At 54.9% G+C, this 20,650-nt stretch overlaps 11 protein-coding genes across 11 annotated transcripts; 5 read left to right on the top strand and 6 right to left on the bottom strand.

Annotated features, from left to right (window-relative positions):
• The first annotated feature begins 199 nt into the window (after nucleotides 1-199).
• On the top strand, nucleotides 200-3,546 carry C7974DRAFT_101979 (uncharacterized protein). The gene is made up of 12 exons (XM_046134853.1): nucleotides 200-270; nucleotides 321-515; nucleotides 567-724; nucleotides 781-862; nucleotides 910-996; nucleotides 1,052-1,246; nucleotides 1,295-1,350; nucleotides 1,407-1,826; nucleotides 1,873-2,145; nucleotides 2,189-2,376; nucleotides 2,425-3,128; nucleotides 3,179-3,546. Exons 3-12 carry the CDS (start codon nucleotides 659-661, stop codon nucleotides 3,445-3,447), a joined length of 2,340 nt encoding a protein of 779 aa, XP_046001414.1. The 5' UTR covers nucleotides 200-270; nucleotides 321-515; nucleotides 567-658; the 3' UTR covers nucleotides 3,448-3,546.
• A 283-nt stretch (nucleotides 3,547-3,829) lies between these two features.
• C7974DRAFT_430887 (glycoside hydrolase) lies at nucleotides 3,830-6,359 on the bottom strand (the record flags this gene model as incomplete). Its single annotated transcript, XM_046144736.1, has 3 exons — nucleotides 3,830-4,072; nucleotides 4,121-6,066; nucleotides 6,116-6,359. The coding sequence occupies 3 exons, from the start codon at nucleotides 6,357-6,359 to the stop codon at nucleotides 3,830-3,832; spliced, it is 2,433 nt and encodes an 810-aa protein (XP_046001413.1).
• A 77-nt stretch (nucleotides 6,360-6,436) lies between these two features.
• On the bottom strand, nucleotides 6,437-7,512 carry C7974DRAFT_385409 (uncharacterized protein). The gene has a single exon (XM_046140947.1). The coding sequence runs from the start codon at nucleotides 7,486-7,488 to the stop codon at nucleotides 6,871-6,873; it is 618 nt and encodes a 205-aa protein (XP_046001412.1). The 5' UTR covers nucleotides 7,489-7,512; the 3' UTR covers nucleotides 6,437-6,870.
• Nucleotides 7,513-7,670: 158 nt separating this feature from the next.
• On the bottom strand, nucleotides 7,671-9,597 carry C7974DRAFT_385407 (Elongator subunit Iki1-domain-containing protein). Its single transcript, XM_046140946.1, has one exon. The coding sequence runs from the start codon at nucleotides 9,383-9,385 to the stop codon at nucleotides 7,898-7,900; it is 1,488 nt and encodes a 495-aa protein (XP_046001411.1). The 5' UTR covers nucleotides 9,386-9,597; the 3' UTR covers nucleotides 7,671-7,897.
• A 77-nt stretch (nucleotides 9,598-9,674) lies between these two features.
• On the top strand, nucleotides 9,675-11,311 carry C7974DRAFT_101884 (uncharacterized protein). Its single transcript, XM_046134852.1, has 4 exons — nucleotides 9,675-10,124; nucleotides 10,178-10,342; nucleotides 10,391-10,461; nucleotides 10,508-11,311. Exons 1-4 carry the CDS (start codon nucleotides 9,749-9,751, stop codon nucleotides 11,057-11,059), a joined length of 1,164 nt encoding a protein of 387 aa, XP_046001410.1. The 5' UTR covers nucleotides 9,675-9,748; the 3' UTR covers nucleotides 11,060-11,311.
• On the top strand, nucleotides 11,312-12,304 carry C7974DRAFT_101877 (uncharacterized protein). Its single transcript, XM_046134851.1, has 3 exons — nucleotides 11,312-11,757; nucleotides 11,809-11,866; nucleotides 11,920-12,304. Exons 1-3 carry the CDS (start codon nucleotides 11,564-11,566, stop codon nucleotides 12,121-12,123), a joined length of 456 nt encoding a protein of 151 aa, XP_046001409.1. The 5' UTR covers nucleotides 11,312-11,563; the 3' UTR covers nucleotides 12,124-12,304.
• A 44-nt stretch (nucleotides 12,305-12,348) lies between these two features.
• Nucleotides 12,349-13,539, bottom strand: C7974DRAFT_385402 (DOLPP1 protein). Its single transcript, XM_046140945.1, has 3 exons — nucleotides 13,343-13,539; nucleotides 13,108-13,297; nucleotides 12,349-13,042 (listed from the first exon to the last, which is right to left on the bottom strand). The coding sequence occupies exons 1-3, from the start codon at nucleotides 13,388-13,390 to the stop codon at nucleotides 12,585-12,587; spliced, it is 696 nt and encodes a 231-aa protein (XP_046001408.1). The 5' UTR covers nucleotides 13,391-13,539; the 3' UTR covers nucleotides 12,349-12,584.
• Nucleotides 13,540-13,793: 254 nt separating this feature from the next.
• Nucleotides 13,794-15,254, top strand: C7974DRAFT_301750 (RING finger protein-like protein; the record flags this gene model as incomplete). The annotated part of the gene is made up of 2 exons (XM_046137862.1): nucleotides 13,794-14,940; nucleotides 14,992-15,254. The coding sequence occupies 2 exons, from the start codon at nucleotides 13,794-13,796 to the stop codon at nucleotides 15,252-15,254; spliced, it is 1,410 nt and encodes a 469-aa protein (XP_046001407.1).
• Nucleotides 15,255-16,742: 1,488 nt separating this feature from the next.
• Nucleotides 16,743-17,513, top strand: C7974DRAFT_372351 (uncharacterized protein; the record flags this gene model as incomplete). The annotated part of the gene is made up of 4 exons (XM_046140060.1): nucleotides 16,743-16,941; nucleotides 17,003-17,070; nucleotides 17,137-17,346; nucleotides 17,415-17,513. 4 exons carry the CDS (start codon nucleotides 16,743-16,745, stop codon nucleotides 17,511-17,513), a joined length of 576 nt encoding a protein of 191 aa, XP_046001406.1.
• Nucleotides 17,502-19,676, bottom strand: C7974DRAFT_101872 (uncharacterized protein). The gene has a single exon (XM_046134850.1). It carries the CDS (start codon nucleotides 19,552-19,554, stop codon nucleotides 17,701-17,703), a length of 1,854 nt encoding a protein of 617 aa, XP_046001405.1. The 5' UTR covers nucleotides 19,555-19,676; the 3' UTR covers nucleotides 17,502-17,700.
• Nucleotides 19,677-20,582, bottom strand: C7974DRAFT_101859 (uncharacterized protein). Its single transcript, XM_046134849.1, has one exon. The coding sequence runs from the start codon at nucleotides 20,309-20,311 to the stop codon at nucleotides 19,799-19,801; it is 513 nt and encodes a 170-aa protein (XP_046001404.1). The 5' UTR covers nucleotides 20,312-20,582; the 3' UTR covers nucleotides 19,677-19,798.
• Nucleotides 20,583-20,650: the final 68 nt, after the last annotated feature.

The following is a 20,650-nucleotide window of genomic DNA, read 5'->3' as shown; positions in this document are numbered from 1 at the left end:
CACTGCCGTAACACCAGCTGATAGTTCATCACCACGCATGTTAAGACTACGGACGATCCTCTCTTTCATCGGTCACTTGTCTCGTCCTAAGGGTACATTGTATCTGATTGCTGAGCATCACTGTTTGCGGTCTGCATGGTATGTCGATTGACTATTCGTTGCAGCCTTTCAGTCTTTGACATATCATAGGCATACACTGCTCATTCTCCACACGGTGGTGGTTACAACCCTAACGGCTCTGCATTCATACAGATCAATCCTAGTTCATCTGTGTGTTGACCGACTCGCAAATCTTGTCATAGACACTGAGACATCTCTAGCATTGGCCAGCACACGGCGGGGGTATCCAACCAAGCTTCCCAAGTCCAGCAGGTGCAACTTTTGCAAATAGTGCAGCCGCACACGGCGGTGCCTTCAATCCCAGTTCCCCTTTTGCACCCAGTCCCATATTTACTCAACCTCAAACTGTTGCGGCGAGCCCAGTCTACAAACCTCAACCCGTTTTCTCTGTTCAGGTATGCATGTCTTGCTCTCCGGTCCGCCTTTCGCTGACATGTAATGTCCAGGAGACGCCCCCAACAGTCCAGTATATTGCCCGGCCAAACCCACTTGCTCAACTCTGCTCCTGTCTTCGGTAAAAGCGGCCACCAACCCAAATATGGTTCGCAACATGGCTCAAGCCTCAATTGAGGAGGTCTCAAGCCACGAGAAGCCGCGTACGCCGGTATGATAATGTAATAGCTTCGGCCATGGTCTTCAATGCTAACATCAGAATTGCAGTATGTTCCAATGCGGATGAGGGGATACAAACATTACTTCGACACATATACGTCCTGGAAATGGCATAGTCCAATGGCGTATCGTAGGGCAGTCCCAAACCCCTTGTCTTACTCGAACTAATGACAATAGGTAAGCCTGGCCTGGGATACCAAAAACTCGCAAAACACCGCCATCGCGATGCGTTCGAGCGCGAGTGGGTGGGCGATTACGACGACCGTGAGTATATCGTTTGTGGAAGCGCATGAACGTATGTAGGGACTGATTATCTCAGGCTATCTCTCATCATGGGACGGCAAGGTCTCCAAGCTGGTCGTTCAAGCTACTGATGATATCTACGACAACGACGTTACATCCACGTATCGTCGTACATTCATCCGAAATATCGCACCGGCATTTCTGAGATTGGCAAACTGGCCATATAATCATGTGGATCCGGACAACAATGATGGAAAGCCCACCAGAGAAGGTAATTTGCACGGCTTGCATCCCGAATCACCAATTAATCGACCACCAGATATGCCCATGCTTTGCCTGAAATGGTTCATCACGTCACTCATCATTCCATTGGTGGTATGTAATCGAGCAACAAAACAGCATATGAAAATACCAAGCTTATCGATGCCCAGATATCCAGCCCCAGCTCCGCGTCGATTCCTCCCCGAAACGGAGGAAATTACGACCCTGTTCCTTACAGATACTATGGATACCCTAAGGTTACGCGCAATGCTATGGAACTCACGGCCCCGAGAGGCAACAGTAGTCTGAACCCGGTCACTGAACGTGTCCTACTCCCTCGATACCTCTGCTTCCTCCGCGAGTTGGGCGAGCCAGCGTTAATCATGAACGTGGAGGACTGGATCGCAAAGTATCAGTCCGATCGCAACTTGTCGTATATCTTCATCGCTTACACCGCGGAGCAGTTTCAGGACAGCGAGGATCTCATGGCGTTGCACCAAATAGCCGATGCAGCCGCTCGTGATGCTGGTGTGCTGGCATATTGGGTTGGCTGCTCTTGTATGCCCGAACCAAACCAATTGCAAGAAGACGTAAGTACACCACTCGTAATAGCTTGAAGCTACTGACACTGTCCAGGTCTATCGGATCTGTGACGTGATCCGAGGTGCTCAGTCTTTGGTCATTGCTGTGGGACAGCCGCCGAACAGCGCGCAAGGCATCAACACCACAGATCTCATGCTGCAGCAGTGGGGCGACCGGATCTGGACATTCCCTGAAGTCCTACTGGCGCCTGCGGGCAAAGACATCAAAGTTTATCTGCGAGGCGGGGACATCGCACGGCCACTACCGATCCCAAAGAACCAGTTTGCTGCCAAAGTGTGGAAGGAAGACGCACACATCGCTCGCCAAGTAGGTCTCCATGTCCGCAGATAGGGACGCGCTGACTCTCAAGCTCATCGATCATTACGAGGGCAATCTCATATTGAGCCAGCTGGAGCTCGTGACTCTGGCACTCGAATGTCTGCACAAGCGTAACACATACCAATACCTTCCTGGCGATTACAGCTATGCGTTGATGGGTCTTGTGCGCATCCGGCCTCGGATTGACCCTACCGATACAGCGTTCCAAGCCTTTGCACGGTAAGTTGTCGAAGCATTTGTCCACGTAGTGTGTACTGAACTCTCCAGTCTCTCCATGGCAAACGGCAGCGACCAGCTTCTGGAGCGTCTGATATGCGTTCTCCCCCGGACTCCCGATCAACCCTGGCATTCCATGGACGACGCCTATGGCGCCAAGCTGTGGGAAATACTGCCCGAGGGAGTCGAGACTGCGGGCATTGGCCACGACGACACCGTCATCCTGGACGGCTGCCGAGCCGCCAACGTGCGCTGGAAGTCGTTCACGCCGGTCGCGAACACGCGTCGAGAATCGTGGGGACGTTGGATTGCAGGCAAGTTACTGCGACTGAGCGGGCTAACCTACGCTATTGGCATCGTCCTCGCGGCCATGCCAAACACCACGGGCGTGCCAGGCTTGACTCCAGTCCAGGGTGCGGGCGTCTTCCTCATCATCTACTCGATCTTCCTATCATTTCTGTCGCCCTGGCTGTTGCGTGTGATCTATCTCGGCAAGTTCTGGGATCAGCAGTGCTGGTTCTTCGGTGTCGAAGGGTACTTGCCCATCGAGGCCATTGAGTCGCAGATCTTCGGCTGCAGACTCGGCCGCTTGCGATGGACACCATATGCCAGCCCGCTGTCGCGACACAAAACCAACGAACACAATGAGTGTGTGGCCGTTGATCCAACGACAGACCCGGACATCAAGGCCCTGGTTGAGCGGTCCAAGCACGCTGGACCCGGGGACCAGAGACTGTTCACTCTCGTCGACACAGGTAAGCTTCGTACCCATCTTGCATCTGGTGCAATCCACTCATAGCTACAGGCAACATGACAGTGACGTTATTCCTCGCCGTCCACCCGCCAACCTGCTTCCTCATGGCGGGATCCGAGGGCGGCATGAAGCGCATCGTGGGCTGCTCGTACGACTGGACGACCTCAACCATGTACCGAGAAACGGTATTACGTATGGAGACCCGGTTTGAAGACAAGATGTCGCGGATTGGCAGAGTCAAGGTCGGGTTTAGGCGTGCGCAGCATCCAGTAGCGCCCCTCGAGCATGTTGGCGAAGCGGCGGGGATGAGGGTGGTGTGAGCTGCCGGTGTGACGCTTGAGTGAGGTAACGAGCAATTCTCTTCAGTCTTACGATATGTCAGCGCATGAGTTCTAGCTGTTTCAATATGGACAGATCAATCTTGTTTCCACTTACTTTCCTGGTGCGGAACTCGTCTCCAATTCTCTGAGTGAGCGCTCATAAAACCATATCTACATCTGACTGGTCTCGCGGTGTACATGCATTCTTCCGAACTAATGAATACACCAGGTATAGCGTTTTTATTTGTTGCTGTGTATCGCAAACTGAAAATCGTTGTACTCGCTTTTGTATGCCGTTGTGCCGTATGCTCAGGGGTTCATATGATACATAATCCTCAGCTTGCATCCCCGTCTGTCTCTCTTCTTCTGTCCTTTCCCACATTTACAATTCATCTCGGACAGCTTCAACATTCAAATCTGGCATAGCCATGAGCTTAACGACCAGACTCGTCCAGCCAGTGAAATGCTGAGTTCTTTGACCCTTGCCAGTCTCAGGGTTATATTGCTCCCAGGCGAATCCCGTCTCTTTCCAGCTTTCGAAGACAGTGTTGACGAGGTTCTTACGCAGGTCAGTGTAGAGCTGCTTGGCACGCTTTTGGTGCGGGCCCTTGGCTTGGGCAACGTTCTGTATACGTCAGTGTATGATAGACATACAGGAGGCACGAAGGCTTACCAGAAGTTGCTGCACGGCCAGATAGTTCATGTTCATCCAGATGGGACCACGCCAGTAGTCCTCGCCTGTGTGGTACAACTCATCGCTCTTGCTCAGGCTCCTCAACCCGTACTCGGACCATAGATGATCTTCATCGCCGATGAGATCAAGGATGGCGCCCAGGTGCTTGCTGTCTTTATCAACGAGGCCTGTCAGGAACGGGAAGAGCGAGATGTAGCCCTTGTGGCACACATGCACGTTCTCTTCGTAGTCGTCAATGGTAGCGTCGCAATACGCCTTCTCTTTGCTGGACCAGTGTAGATCGTCGATGTTGCGGACGATGGCCTCGTCGTATCGAGCAAATTCAGCTGCATCATCACTCTCATCAAGATAGACTGCAATGCGCTTGATGGCGCGTGTCATCATGCCCATCCAACTGATGAGATCGACGTGCAGTTCACCTGGGTGCGGCGGCTGGGCACGCGGATAGTCGTCAAGACCAGAGGTGAGGATGTGTTGAGGTGTGCGTCCCCTCCAGCGATAGCCCTCCTTGGACGAGAAAGCCTCGCGATCATAACTCTTGATGTCGCCCGCCTGAGTTTTGCGGAACCAGAAGTAGTGACGCTTCAGGAGCGGGTACAGCTCGCGAAGATAGTGCAAGGCGGCCTCGCGGTTCGTGAGGTGCACGTTGTATGACTCCTCGTTCTTGTTCTTTGAGTCGGTCTTCTGCGCGTCAAGCTTGTCAAGGAAAGAGCTGACGACCATAAACAGAGTCGGTGGGTTGGCGTAATGAGGGTATTGGACTTGGAACTCAGCAGGGACCTTGCTGCGAGCCTCGGGGCCGAGGATCTGTTCACGACCAATCCAGCCATCGTCGTCCATGAGGTTGAACCAGCTCTTAATGATGTCGAGTGTGGTGTCGACATCCCAGTCAATGACGGGAAGCAGGTGGAAGCCCTCGTCCCAGAGGAAGCCGCGAGGAAAGAAAGGTCGAGAGGGGATGCTGGTGAAGAGCTCATTGGGACCGACCGAGTCAGGCTGGTTTCTGCTGCGCGCTTCGGCGGCTTCCTCCCAGAACCCTTCGCTGTCCTCCTCGTAGGCCTCGTCGTGCGAGCGGTCGACACGAGAATCGCCGTAGAAGTAGCCGATGCCGCCAACGAGGTTCGAAAAGAGCGACTTGGAGAATTCGGTGTAACGATCGTCGAGGAAAGGTGCCTGCGGGCTGAAGGTGTCAGCAAAGCGGGAGGCGAAGCCGGAGCCGACAGCCTTGATCTGGGCGGTGACATCGTCGGAGGTGATGGTGGCCGGGGCCGAGGCAGACGAGAAGATCACGTCGAACTCGAAGGCACCGCTGAAGACCTTTTGGACCATGTGCATGTTGCCGGCGCCCGGGGCGTGCTGGATGGTGTAGATCTGGGCGGGCGGCGGCGGGTTCTCGTCGCCGTACTTGGAGACCAGGGCGTCAATCTGCGTCTTCATGTGGGTGAAGAGCACGGCCTTGAGCTGCCACAGAGCATCATCGGGCACGTTGGCGCTGTGCACGAGGGTTGTGTCCAGCGGCTTCTCGTCGTAGCTGGGGTGGTCGAAGTGCGGGTGGTCGCCGGCACCGGCGGTGACACGCAGCTCGAAGTCGCCCAGGTCGGGCGTCTGGCCATTGAAGACGACATCGCCGGCGATGCCCAGGGCGTCGCGGTCGGGCTGGTCGACAGCCAGATGGCCCAGGCCCTCGAGCGTGTGGTACCAGACGAGAGTGGTGGTCAGGTCGGCGTCGGCGTCGGCACGCGGGGTGCCCTTGATGCGCGCGGCCCAGCTACCGCCGTGGGTGCCGCCTGGGAACTTGACGAAATCGGTGGTGATGTCGACGCGGTTCACCGGGTCGTGGATGGTCTGGCGGCCGCCGCTGCGCACGTCATATTCGTCCCAGCCGTAGCCGTCGAGCTCGTGCTGCTCACATGTGTGGCGGAACGCTGGCAATGCCGTCAGCGGCTGTGCGGCTTCGGGGGGAACTGCACTCACTGTTCTGCACGCTCTGGTAGTCCTCGACGCGCGACCACAGCAGGCCGCCCATGACGCTCTTCGGGATGCGCGGCCGCACGCCAAAGTACAGGTTCGGGCGGTACGGGCCCCAGAGCAAGCTGGCATTGTTGGCGCGGTCCACGTCAGCGACCTGCGCGTGTGCGAGTGCCTGGTGCGGCAGCACCTGCAGCGTCAGGAGACACGCCAGGCCTGTCCAGCGGCTTTGGCGGGAGTTGCGGGCCATTCTCAATCGCGGTGAGGAAGGAGCTCAGAGGGTGCTCAGCAACGAGAGACGTAGCGTTCGGAGGTGCGCCGCGCCGATTGGCCGGCAGCTCGCCCTCAACCTTGCCTGGGCAGCTCACTTCTACTGATATGGCACAGTGCAGCTCACGTCTCACATGACACAATGCAGCCATGTTTGGGGAGTTCATGTCCAATTGCAGCTCACTTCTACTAGCATGGCCAAGTGCTGCCATGTCTGGAGAGTGCCGCCTGTGCCAATACATGTAGTTCGTGCTCATATATTCAGCTTGTCATCTCCCGTGAGAGCAGAGTATAGCTGTCCCAGTGCAGCTCCGTCCCAGCGTAGCATTCATACCAGCGCACCTCTCCCAGTGTGGTGTTCATACCAGTGCACTCTCCTAGTGTGGCATTCGTACCAGTGCACCTCTCCCAGCGCATATCTCGTCCTCGTGCATGATTCATCCTAGTACACGCCCGACCTGGCGCAGTCCCAGATACCTTCTCCAGCACTTTCATCCGTGGCTTGGCGACAGCGGCCGGTTAAATCCTCCCTGTCGGTTCATGTACTGTCTTGCTTCCATCTGCTTGTCCTTTCGGACTCCAAAGTTCTTGTCGTTGCCAGGCACTTTGGTATTCTTTGTGCTTTTGAATCCCGCAAACCCCATCACCTGCGCCATCTCCCACGTCTCGTCGTCCATGCCCTCGGGCCGCGCTCGCTGCTCCTCCATGACCACGTCCTTGGCATCCTCTGTGTCCGACACCTCGGCCTTGATGACTTTGGCCGGCCCTCGCGGCGCGCCGGACGCCGGACCGCGTGGTCCTGCCCCCGAACGTGGTCCTGTGGGAGGGCCGCGGTCGTTGTTGCGCCCACGGTCGCTGCGGTCGCCTCGCCCTCGGTCGCCGCGCTCTCGTTGGTTGTCACGCTCATCTCTTCGAAGCGGCGAACGTGAGCGGTAGCGCCCGCCGTCGCGCCGCCCGCCGCGTTCGCGCTCCTGCCGTGGGCTTCGTGAGCGGTTGCGCCGCTCGCCGCCTGTGTTGCTGCGCTCGTTGTCGCGGTCGCGTCCGCCTCGTGGCTCGCGCTGGCTGTCTCGATTGCGATCGTGGTCGCGTGGTCTTTCGTGATCTGACATTGTGTGGTGTTGTGCGCAGACCAGGTCGTGCGTGATGGGCGCAAGGTGATAATATGGGACCGCTAGCGCTGACTGCCATATGCGGAAGGTTTAGTGAAGCGTCCAACACGGGGCCAAGAGTCTAGCTCAGCCGCGCCGTATGGGCCCCCAGCGGAATGCAGCAGTTCGATTCCCGCCTCGTCACGATTTCTTGACGTCGTGAAGACCCATATCACCGATGCATTACAATCAAGCTTCTAGTTGGTCAATTACTGAAGTACATAATAACTTGGCCCATCTCTTTCATCTAATTGTCCGGTTACATGCGATCCACCAACCCCCAGATGCAGGTTATATAACGGACCACTCCCACTTGTTCGTGCACAGCGTTGTCGCCGTGGTGTCGACCACAAGAAACGACTTCTATGCCTCAGATCTCATCTTCCTCCTCGTCAAAGTCGTCCTCCTCACCCATATCGTAGAGGATTCTACCTCCCTCGCCAGCACCTTCGCCTTTTTGTGCGTCCAAGTAAGGCAGTACGACGCCCTCGCGAGCCTGCTTCTGCTTGTCCGTGAGACCAAGGCTAAATGTTGACTCCATCTCACTGGCAGCAGCATCCACGAGACCCGTGAGCTCTTTGTTGTTGTATCCGGGAACCTGGTCAAGCAACGTGACGAATTCTTGACGCAGGGTGCCAAACGCCATACCGGCCAGGGGCGCGTTGTAGTCTGATACACGTGCGGCCCGGAGGAAGTATGACTCGCTCTCTGGGCGTCCGGACTTGCGGCGGAACTCTGCTTCGATCACGATACCACGGGGATCGTTGGCATGCAGGCACTGCACAATACCCTCCGCACCCTGAAGCAATCCGTGGGTTGGCTCGGGAAGACTGCGTTCCTTGGCGGCTTTGGCGGCGAGAACGTGCGCGAATGACTTGCATGTGACGACTGTGGTGGCCATGTATTTGAACAGCTCGAGTGGCTGCGGTGCGTAAGCCTTGTGTGTGTCTTGATCAGGAATCGTGTCCTGGTGATAGACACCGACGAGCGTCGATGCAAACTCGCCAGCGACGAGGTTGAACAACGCGCCCATGTCGACGTTCTTGACACTGATAAGCTCGTATAGCGAGTCAACAACAACCAGACTCTCCTTTGCCTCGCTCATGGCCTCTCGAAGCTTCTGCAGAATCTCCTCACCAGTCAAGTCGCCGTATGCAGGGACACTGCGGACAGCTGGATGAAACCGCGTTGCTTCAAAAGATACCACCACAACGTTTACGTTGCGCGACAGTGCTCGTCGTACGAATTCGCCGACGAGGGGCATAGCCCGTTGGTTGAGGTCATCAAGAATAAGGGTGAAAGGTGATGCGTTGCTGCGGATGTTGAGGACTCGAGACAAGAGCTGGAGGGAGTGGCGCTGGTATTGTGCAACACTTGCTGGTCGTGCCATGGCGGCTTTGAATGGGCGAGCTTCTGGCTTGCGCTTACGGACCCCGTCGATCTGGTAGTTGGCTTTCTTGATCCAACGGTCGCAGTTTACAACACGGGTGGAAGTTCCCCTTTTGGCGACACGAGACTCTGTGCGAGCTCCGGGCAGTCTCTCTTTGCGCACTTGATGCAGCCAGTCGGGAAGAGAGCTGTCTGCTGGGATGAGATGACGGAGGAGATCGGGAGTCTGGAGAGCTTTGTCCCAGTCGATGTTAGCCATCTTTCCACCCGTATGGTAGAGAATGATGTAGAGATACTGGTTGAGAGGGATATGGGGGCAGAAGGAGTTGTAAAAAGAAAACTCTGAGATAGCGGCACGAAACTTGTGGTGGGAATACTGGCTTGGTCGAAGGTTTACGAATTCAGGACCCTGAGAGGGGGGCTGGGAACCTTGGGGGCTGGCAGGTAGGTGAAAGTGAGTATGAAACATGGCATACCTTGGTTGCTTGACGTGAAGCAGAAGCGTCGTCAATGAGTCGACAGAAAATTCAAGTTCACTGTTGCGACTCTAGATTCAGGTAATTTCATTAGCAGTGGTGTCGAACGCAACCTAATCCTGGACGGTGTCCTGTTCTATTTCTAACTTCACTGGTTTAAGAACGCTGGAAAATCGATGCAACAAATGCGAGAGGTGAATGGCTGTTGTCGTTTTGGGATGGTGCGCGTCACTAGCGCGCTAGTGTCCCGCAGTTGCTCCCCGCAAAACTGCGATCTACGAGGCAGACATCACCAGGCCGTTGCCAGGAGAAGACAAGAGAAACGCAATGCATGCTGCATCTTGCACTGAACTGTCATGACGAGTAACGCTCCTGCAACGAGCACGAAGCCAGCACGACCCAGGTCTCCCCACTTCCCTCCTCACAACGCTCCTCGTGTCTGGTTCATCACAAGAGGAGTTTCGCCCATTGCCATAGCATTAGCGAAGCAAGTGCTCGAGCATGGTGATTATGTCGTGGCAGGTGTAATCCCCACCGAGTTCGAGAAGAGTGAGAGTCAAATCGATGATTTCAAAGCCTTCCTCGAGGAAGTAAAGAGCACGGAGAGATGGCGAGAGCGTCTAAGAGTCGTTGGTTTGGACGCCAGAGTTATCGGACAGTGTCAAGCCGCTGTGGCCGAAGCTGTCGAGGCATTTGGACGTATCGATGTCTTACTTTGCGCGGCTAGTGAAGGTAATGCATGGAACTCTTACGAACGTCCTGGGCTGATGAATGTCGCCATACAGCCGTCATTGGGACTGTTGAAGAACTTGCACAAAGTAGTCGCACTATCAGCCTGGTGGACGAGATCTTCGAGATCAATTTCTTTGCCAACGTGAATATCATCAAAGCCATATTACCTGCGATGAGAGAAAGGAAGAACGGCCATATGATCGTAATCACAGGAATTAGTAAGATTTCCTGACTTCTCTGGGTAACACAACGTTGAACTTTTGTAGCTGGTCACCTCGGAACCCCTGGGCTCGGCATGTATTGCTCATCGCAATGGGCCATTGAAGGCTACTGTGATGTAAGGGAAAGCAGGACTCTGATCTTTCTTTGCTGACTTGATTCAGAGCCTGGCCTATGAAATTGCACCATTCAACGTAAAGATGTCCATCGTTCAGGCCAATATGGAAGTCAACGTGCTCACGAACCGCATCACGTCAGTTCCGCCCATGCCAGAGTATCTCTCAGAGGAAAATCCAGCACCGCTCGCTCGAGAGATCTTCTCTGGTCTGCTCGATAGACTCGATTGTATTGAAAATCCTCGCGCCGCTGAAGATGCGACATCACCTTCTTACAGTACTTCCACGATGAGTCCCGATGGTACTATGGCCGAATCTACTATAGGAGACCTACTGAACGCGGACACAATCACTTCGCTTTATGCGCCATTGCCTTCTTCAATAAAAGGTTCGCTGATTGCAGAAACGGTTCATGCGCTCACCGCTATCGGCGGACACGACAATCCTCCGGCGCGGCACATTGTCGGGTCCGAAGGCGTGACTGCAGTGAAAGAGAAGCTGATGACTACGAGTGAAGAACTCGAAGACTTTATTGAAGTCAGTAATGCTGTTGATATTGCGAAAGATTACCAATCGGCGGAGCCCTCTGCGTTCGATTGAGTGCGACCGAAAGCGCAGTCTTCTGGACACGAGGTTTACTCCAGTACAAACCATGGCCATGCAGAAAAAGTCGATTTTTTTCAGCAGTTGCGGAGCTTGCCAAGGAGTCACAGGCCGCGAGTGAGCTTGCATTTCAACACAGTCTATGTGTCGATATGCGCTCACACCTAAGCTCCTCTACCCAATGAAATGCACGACGCTCGCATCGACCGTATGTATCTTCTTGGACATTCAATAGAAAGGCCTTTTGAATGCCACTATTATGTCTCTCCGCAATCATTATGAAGATGGAGAATCTCCGACCTTTTCTGTCGGCTTCCGCTGCGATTTTTTCGCCACGCCCAAGGGAAAGCTGTGCCTTCACTGCGGCCGCGCCTCGGGAGGTCTCGGAGGCTTCTAGCGCACTGGCTACTATAAACCTGCAAATTCCGGTACAGTTTTCTCACTCCTTCTCGCTCCTTCTTCTGCTATCTTTTTTGTGTGATTCAATCCAGCATCTGAGCCATGCACGCCTCCCGCATCTTCCAAGCCGTTATCGGCCTCCTGGCTGCTACAGTACTCGCCCTTCCGCATGAGCTGATGGTGAACAACGAGTTCGTCCGCGATGTTGGCATTGCCTACAGCGACAGCAACTTCGGGGGCGTTTCAGTCTACCTCATGCAGGACAAGAAGACGTCCAAGTGCCAGACCGACATTGCGTAGGTCCTTTCAATTTGCCCCAAACTGTTGCATTTACTAAGCCCTAAACGTGGTCGCACTTTCCGCTCCGCCCAGATCTGCGTTCCCGCAGCGTGTATTCTTTACAAGGTAAGCGCCTGCTTTCACATGTTGGTCGCATTGGTTACTCATATGCCTCTCAGAGCAACGACTGCACCGCCGACGAAGCTGGCAGTGACATCTATCTTCAAGGTCCTGTTGATGTCAACACCTTTCCGGCGCTTTCCGACACGCCTTGCAACTCGTACATGTGTGGCACTGTCGAAGACATGCAATTGAAGATGGGCGGTACTGCCTCTACTTCCCAAATTCCCGGAGGTGGATACTGGAGCGTTGCTGGTCACTAAGTGGTAGGTTCGTACACTTGTGTACAGCCAAAGCTATGTTGACCTGGTTCAGGCACCGGTCGACGACAGCCTACTCCTGTCTCCACCTCGTTCTTGTGGGTACGCTACACTTCTGGACCGACAAGTAGATTAGACTGGAAGAACAGCGACAGACAGACATCATAGGCCATGGTTGGAAGGCCACAAAAGTTCATGTGTTTTGGATAGAAAAAGGTCACACTGGGGACCGCTAATCTTAATACATTACTGTTTCTCAACAAGTTCGAGGCTATTTGTTCGAAGCATCTTCGTTAACTCGTATGCATGGCTCGCGAGGATTACACATTGTGCATTACGTTCGATGGGGGACAGCATAACCGGAGATGTCTTCACATAGTGAGATCCCGATTACTACGAGGCATAATCTGACAAGAAGATCAAAGGCCATGCCGCCTGTTCGAGTTGGTATCAACGACGCGACATCACCTGCTCTTCTTGCCTTGGACACGAAATTCCTGTCGCTTGCGCCTCTCCTCCCATCGGGCCCAACCGGAGTCGACCAGATCCTCTTGAATAACCAAATCTCTGATACGAAACGCTCGCGCGAGCCAGGTGCTTAGCGCCCATTCAACCCAGCCAGCTCTGCGCAGATAGGTAGTGAAGGCAAACCATACTAGGGCGAAGAGAGCGCCGCAAGCACATCCCACTAGAACCTGCTTCTGAGTGTGGTAGCTCAGGTATATGCGGCTGACGGCGACTGCGGCTGCAGAGGCTAGGGCCAGCAGCGACAGGGCAAAGCGGCCAGCGAAGCTGAACGGGGTGTGCGTCTCAGTCGGATGAGGCACGTGGCGGAACAGCAGGAAGAGGGTCAGGGTGACGGAGAAGAAAGCCACGAACTGGGCATGGGAGGAAGGCATTCCATAGCCCTTGCCGTGCATTTCTACGTTGGTGAGCGTGGCGCCAATGAGCACGGCGGCGGCGAAAGGGCCGTATCTGGGGCCGTACCTCGCGGTCGCTCCTCCTTGAAGTGGCGCTTCAACACCCAATTGAGAGCTTCGCACGCCATCTGGCCGGCAAACATGAGGCCAATCTCCACCTCACGGTTCGACCATATCAGCGTCGCGTAGACGACGCACAGCCCCTGCGGCACGAGGGCCAGCCAGGCGCAGAGGTAGGAGACGCGGTCGGCGGGGTTCTGGCACGGTCAGCGACGCGGCCAGCGGGCAACGGGGGCACACACGTAGTGGACGTGCGTCAGCGACAGCGATGCAAGCGGGGGATTCTCCATGGCGACCGCGGTGCTCGAGGGCGTACGGGGCAGGGCACAGCGACGGCCGCGCCACGACGCTCGCCCGGCGCACGACACACCATGACGGCTGCTCCGCGCTTGGCACCGCCGACCCGCCGCAGCCCCGCCGCAGCCCCGCGGGCCGTCACATCGCGGCCCTGGTGTAGTTGCCACGCCGCTGCGATGACGCCTGCAGCTTAAGAGTCACGGCCGATGGCACGGCTTGAGGGCGCATCGGCCTCTGCTCGATAGTCGCCGCTGTCTGCGCCCTTCTACGCCCGTCCCGTCTGCGCCCGTCTGCGCCCTTGGCTACCTCCGTCATTCTCCGCCGGCCTCTGCCTCCCGTCGCCGTCCGCCACCGCCTGCCGCCCAGCGCCCCATTACTGTTCTGTCGTGCCTTGCCATGGACGACACTTCAGACGAGCGCACCGAAGAGCTCGAAACGCTGCAGTCCATCTACCCCGAGCTCGTTATCGACCCTGCGACACCGTATACCGCGGCGCTCGACCTGCTCGTGGCGCCCACCAAGCCACTGCCCGTCACGTTCACGCCCGCGCAAGACACCCTGCGCCTCGACCACCTTCCCGCCCTGCACGTCGAGCTCCACCTGCCCGCAGAGTACCCGAACAATGGACCGCCGCATATCAACATATCGACTGCCCTGCCATGGCTGCCCGCCAGCGTTGCCCAGAAGCTTGCCGACGACGCCAGATTGCTGTGGGACGAATATGGAGGTGGCATGATCCTGTTCGCCTACATCAGCTCGTTGCAGGAGCAAGCTGAGACGTGCTTTGGCATTACAGAGCTCACGCTACCGGCCTCGATGCAGTACGAGCTGCTGCACTACAGCACCCGCATGAAGCGCGAGCTATTCGATAAAGAGACATTCGATTGCGAGGTTTGTCTTGAGCCGAAGAAGGGCGAGGCTTGCTACCGTATGGAGCGCTGCAGCCACGTCTTCTGCATCCCCTGCTTGCAGGACTACTACAACAACTGCATCACCGAGGGCGCTGTCAACAATGTCAGATGCATGTCTACAGACTGTGGTGGCGGCGGGGGGAAGAAAGAGCGCTTGATATCGCCGAAAGAACTGTTGCGGATACCCATTTCTCGACAGCAAGTGGAGCGTTACGTCAATATCAGACGCAAGAAGAAAATGGAGTCGGACCCCAACATCATCTTCTGTCCAAGACAGTGGTGCCAAGGCGCAATGCGGTCGGACAAGTACCCAAGGGTGACCGATGTCAGCCAAATAGACGACTCGGGCTCCGAGGCAGAAGAGGAAGCAACTCAACCGCGAGTAGATGCTCCCGCAGGTCCAGAGAAACGCTTAGTTGGTGTCAGGGGTATGGATCGCCTGGCTGTTTGTGAAGACTGCACTCTCGCCTTTTGCGTCGTTTGCCTCTCGTCCTGGCACGGTGACTTCGTTCGATGCGAACCCCGTGACGCCAATCAACTAACCGAAGAGGATCAGGCGTCTCTGAACTTCATCATGAAGAATACGTCACCTTGCGCGTACTGTTCTGTTCCCTGTCAGAAATCATTTGGCTGTAAGTTTGCCGTCTCCACTTCTCGTCTCCCCATGGCTGACACTGCCTCAGGTAACCACATGACATGCGCGCAATGCAAAACGCATTTTTGCTATTTGTGTGGCGCCTGGCTGGATCCAGGGCGTCCGTATCAGCACTTCAATGATCCAAGCAACAAGGGTTGTTTTCAGCGACTGATGGATGGTGCTGAGGGGGATATGGCGAACGCCGACATTCAGTTCGGCGGGCGTCGGGGAGCTGAGCAGATAGCCGATTTTTGGGAAGAGGAGGCAATGCGGATACAAATGCGGATTCATGATGAAGATATAGAGTAGTACAGACTATTCCGCGATAGAAAACTAACGCATTTCTATTCGCAGTGCCGGCCCAGGGATTGATTACCCCTTCTGGGGTTTTTTAAATATACCTCAAATCTAGAAAGCTCTTCTCTCTAGGCTCTAGATACGTTTTACTCCATGGAACTATTTCGGTTCCAACGAATCTCTTCTATTCCATCTCACACCTTAACGACACGTCATAATGCTATGGTTCCGATGCCTGTAGGTCATGTAAAAAACTGGAACTACCAAAGACTGTGATCTACAACGGGGTAGCGAAAGATGGGAGTTTGTCGTGGAACCCCCGTCATAGGTCACCCACCGTTCGGAGCTAAGTGACTTGCTTGGTGGCAAAAACGCCACGAAGATTGGCGGTCGATTTGTTCAGGCACTCGATTGCTAAAACTGACGTGAATTACTTTGCTTGTTGAGGATGGAAGAGACGTAGAGAAGAAAATATCGTGCCGTTCGTTGACGCGTTGGGAATAAGAGGGAGCACTGAAGTAAACAATTGGTAAACTCGGATTGGTGCGTTCTTTAGTAGCCATCTAGCATTAAGATTTAGTTGGCATCCTCTGCCATTCCAGATTGTAGTGCGTCAATAATAGTAGAAGGTGTTTATCTGGGCACAACACATACGCTGCTTGACATCTACGAGAGGCACCTGGGCCTCCTTGCGAATTCGCTACTCGACTAAGGACTACATCGTTCACAAGACACATACCTGACATCACTTCGTCATTGTAGTATTTGATGTATGCATATCGATAGCAGCATCAATGGTGAGACTCAAGTGATTGCATGCAAGTGCTGCGTGGTCTTCTGTCGGTAGGCATATACACATGCCGATCGACGCAGATGGGCTATACAGGCCTTATCGTACAGAAACTGTGCAGTAGTATAACTAGTGCAAGTCACACCAGCACTACGACAAGCAACTCGGTCGATGCGCTTTTGGGGTTGCGACGATGCAAATAGAGGAAGTAAAGCGATAGCTGCACAGGGTAGCGCCATTTGTCATCGAGATTACATAATCTGCGCCTGCCAAGACTCGACGTTCCTGAGGTCTGAGCACACTCTTTGCTCGGCTTTTTCACTGCCTCAAAAAGGGAACGCCAATGTATTTCCTCGCTCTGATTCTCCTAGCTTATTCTGAGCTGCGTTTGTGGATGTGGTGTGGCCCGTGGGGATAGCCTTTTCTCTAGTGTGATGTTTAAGCAGCACCTCGGCTAGTTACAAATCAACGAAGATGCGCCAACAGGGGTGGCAATAATTCGCCGGTGTTGGCGCTAATCTCAGTTTCTCAAGTGATAAGGTAAGCGTCGGTTGTTGGGTTTTTGAATGATTAGTATACCACAGTAGGGTGAAAGAGAGAGAGAGAGAAAGAGAGGCAACAAAGATGGTGTATATAAGGGAATTCAGTGCAAACCAGTTTTGTATCCATCAATTCGATTCCTCACACCGATTCCTCACACCACAGCAAAGATGCCTTTCACTGAGTTCGTCATCCCAACATTGAAGACTGATCCGGAGACCGAAGCGACGTTTCTGAGCGAGCTCGCACCCTATCTCATTGAGATCCTCGACACCCATGCCAATCCTCCCAAGGCCAAAAATTTCGGAAAGATTCTCATTGAGAATGGGAAGGATGTGTCAAAGGAGTTCAGACTCAGTGTTGGACTTGGTTCGTTACTTCCTTGTTGCGCAAACTCAGAAAACACAGCATGATGCTAATTCCTCGCCAGAATGGAACGATGATTCACACTTCAACTCCTTTGTCGCATCAGACAACTTTGCGGCCTTCAAAACTAAGGTGATACCGTACTCTGTGGCCCCGCCGGTTCCATAGCTGTACAACACGGATCTCGAGCCGGGCCAGGTTTTTGGAAGTGCGTTGACGGAGGTGTGGCAGGTGAAGCTTGGGGAGGGAGATGCCAAACTAGTGGAGTCGCAGGAGGCGTGGAGAAAGTTTGTTGCTGCTGTTGCAGCTGCAGATGCCCAGAAGGAAGGCACGAAGAGCATTCACGGGCCGAGTCTGAACCTTGAGGAGAGGAGGTGGGTTGGTGTGTTGGGGTGGGACGACAACGAGGTAAGTGAAAAACATCTTTTGGTTTCGGCAGGAGTGTAAGAGCATCTTACTAACTTAGAGACTTTTAGACCCGAGAGAAGGTACTTGCGAGTGCAGCTGTGAAGGAAGCAAAGGAAGGTCTTGACGCACTAGTGTGGAATACGTTTGTTACTACATTCGCACAGTAAATCTAGACTAAGTCAAGTATTAAATTAAATATCTTGAATAACATGGATCCTAGAAACGTTCAAGAGGAGAATAGCGTAGTAGTCAGATAACAAATGTAACCGAAAGAGGATTTATCCCTAGCCTGATTTTATACTTCTATACTGATAAAATTATGTGATATTTCTATACTCTAGAACCAGCGCCTTGTCAACGCGTAATAGCTGGTATAACGTGTAGGCGGCGAAGAAAAGTAATCCATCTTGTTCCTAGAGACTCGTGGTAGGGAGACAGAATCAACAGTGCGAGAACCAGCGTCGTGACTTGTTGGAGCACTGAGAAATGCATGGTCCACGACAACATTGCAAGTGCTGCAAAAGGAACAATAACCAGACACGTAACCACAAAGCGTGTCTGAAGCCCAGTTCTCGATCGCGAAGGAACCGCATGCCATTGCATAACAGCCAAGAGGTTGAGTATACACAATCCGCGCAGAAGCGAGATGCAAACTCCACGATTGATCTCATGCGCCCAGCCTGGACACAGACTGCCGCTGAGCATGTGCACGAACGGTACGCAGCCGAGAAATTGGCGCACATAACCCAGTGTCTGCTTTGGTACTGCAAGCCACGGCATCAATTGCCGCGCCAACGCTCTATAGTGCATAACAAGCCATTCGATTCTCATACACCACGCCGCTGTTGGGCCAGTCTGGTGCGCCATCTCATAATAGCCCGTGTATGAGAGGCGATTGTCCCAGGCTACAGTGTAGCAGCGCTGGAGGGCTGTAGCGGAGGATTTGGCTGGTAAGAGTATAGAGCGGAAGCTCATGACAGCGGTTTCGATCCAGCGGCAAAGTATGCCGGTACGCGATTCGGAAACGAATGTCGGCTGGTAACTTCCATCCATGGAAAGAGGATTGTGGTAGGTTGTCACGGCGCAGGTTGTGAGCTGTGACAAACCATTCACAAGCGTAAGAATTGCTTGGCATGTTACTGAGAGCAGCCTTTCGATCAGCGACGAGAGCCGCCAGAATGGGTAGATGGCGAATACTGTACACAGGAAGATAAACGTGATAGCTCTCCAATTATAAGTCTGGTGTGTCCTTCCTCCCCATATGAAGTTGGCCAATCGAGATGAGGCTATCTCGTGATGATGCGTTGCTCCGTTAGGAACCTGTTTCTGGAACAACAGGTGGTACAGCTGCTGGAACCAGAGCCTGCCACGTTGTTGCGCGTGCTGAAGAGTGTCAAGGGGAGATATCTCAACCCCAAGTGTCCATGCCACGAGACCAGCCACGGCCACTAACAGCATTCCGTAAGTCGGCCAGTATCCCCAAGGAAGATCTTGTATCTGCTCTTTGCCAGTTTCTCCGCGACTAGATCGATGTTGGCTATAACTTTCTTGCGGGACGTTTGCAAAGCTGTTGGGTGTCGTGGCTGTATCCAGACTGCTGGGTGTCGTGGCTGCATTCAGACTGCTGGGTGTCGTGGTTGTATCCAGGCTGCTGGGCGTCTCCGCCCAAACAGGCTCCGACAAGGAAGTAGTAGGTGAAGTCTTGTTGGCGTTGGAAGCGCTGTCTGTATCTAGACTGCTGGGCGTTTCTGCTGGAATAGGCTCTGACAAGGAAGTAGTAGGTGAAGTCTTGTCGATGCTGAAAGCGCTATCTGTGCCTACTGAGTTGTTTGGGCTGACTGATGTGGAGCCGTCATCTTTGGTGGTAATATCTGTGGTTTCAGAACCTGGAGTGGCTGAAGTAAACGTCACCAAGACACTGTTGCTGCTGACGCTGTTGCTGCTGTTGCGTGAGGGTGCCCTGACGGTGGCGTTTCCTAGGCCCGAAGGATCGTATACCGTGCGCAGCTGGTGCGTTTTGGCGTTCAAGGGAGACAGGGTGAGAGGTTTGAGCCATGCTTCTCCCTGCGATGTAAGAGCACATGCACCATAGGCAGTCCATATGCCAGCAGCCCACAGCGGATGCCAGGGCCAGAGCTGGGCGGCGGCGAGGAGTGGAGTCGAGGCCCAGAGAGCGCCTTCAGAAGTGAGTGCGGGAGCTGCGTCCATTGCAGGTAGGAGGCTTGATAGGGCTGGATATGGCGCGTCTACTGTGTGCTGTGCGGGTTTGGTTTACCGGCGTCACGAAAGGTGTAGGAGAGGAGAGCGAAGTAAGAACAGAGCGTAGGAGGGTGGGAAGTTAGCTCTGAATACATATTGAGGAAGGGGGGTTGTTCACTGTGCATTGTCTATTGTGGCTGTTGAGCAAGCGAGGTGAAGGACAAAGAACAATAGCAATGCGCACGGTAGGCTGTCATTGTGGGGCCCTGCGTGCCGTGGCGATCAGGTCCCAGGGCTTGCCGCCGACCTCGTCTGCGGTGCGTGTTTGTAGGACCCAGTCGGGGCCAAAACAGGACGTGTAGTCGTCCCAGTCGGCGTGCGGGCCCAGCCAGACGATGGTGCGGACGCTGTCGGGGCCGTAGCGCGCCAGGTACTCTGTGACGAGGGCAGGGCGGCGCGGATACACGAATAGCCAGGCGGCGGCGTCTGCTGCGAGCGGCTCGAGGAAGCGTGTGCCGTGCACGAGGCGCAGGTGTGTCGCGGGCAGGTGCGTGTTGGGGCTGGGCTGCACCTCGACGCCGACGACGTTGGCGCAGTAGGGCGGCGCGTTAAGGAGGGCTTCCAGCAGGCCGAAGCCGCTGCCGATGGACAGGGCGAGGGCGCGAGGTGGGAGCAGCGAGTGCAGGTGTGCGACGAGCGGGGCGCTGAGAGCGAGACAGCAGCCGGGGTGGACGGCGGCGGTGTCGGTCAGCGTAGGCAGAGCCATGGCGGGAGGCGAGGCAGGCGGACAGAGGCCAGGCAGGAAGACGGCGGCCAGGCAGGGGGACAGAAGCCAGCCAGCGTGGGAGTGCGAGATCACGGCGTGGAGCAGCAGTGCAAGCTACATGGTGCGAGGAGGTTCTGCGCCCGAGACCACTGAGGCTCTGCACCTGAGACCACCGAAGCGCTGCAGGCAGGCCGCGAAGGGCACAGGAGGACCGGCTGCCAGCGCGGTGGGCGAGGCATGAGCACCGCTGTCGGCCAGCGTGGGCGTGAGGACGTCTGCAGCGGCCCTCCACGGCTAGCCGCCCCCGAGGAGGCTCTGCTGCTCTGATCGGCGCCCAAG

The sequence above is a fragment of the Boeremia exigua genome, assembly GCF_020726555.1.
Source record: "Boeremia exigua strain MPI-SDFR-AT-0100 chromosome Unknown C7974scaffold_2, whole genome shotgun sequence".
Lineage (NCBI taxonomy): Eukaryota > Fungi > Ascomycota > Dothideomycetes > Pleosporales > Didymellaceae > Boeremia > Boeremia exigua.
This window is presented reverse-complemented; position numbering and strand designations above follow the sequence as displayed.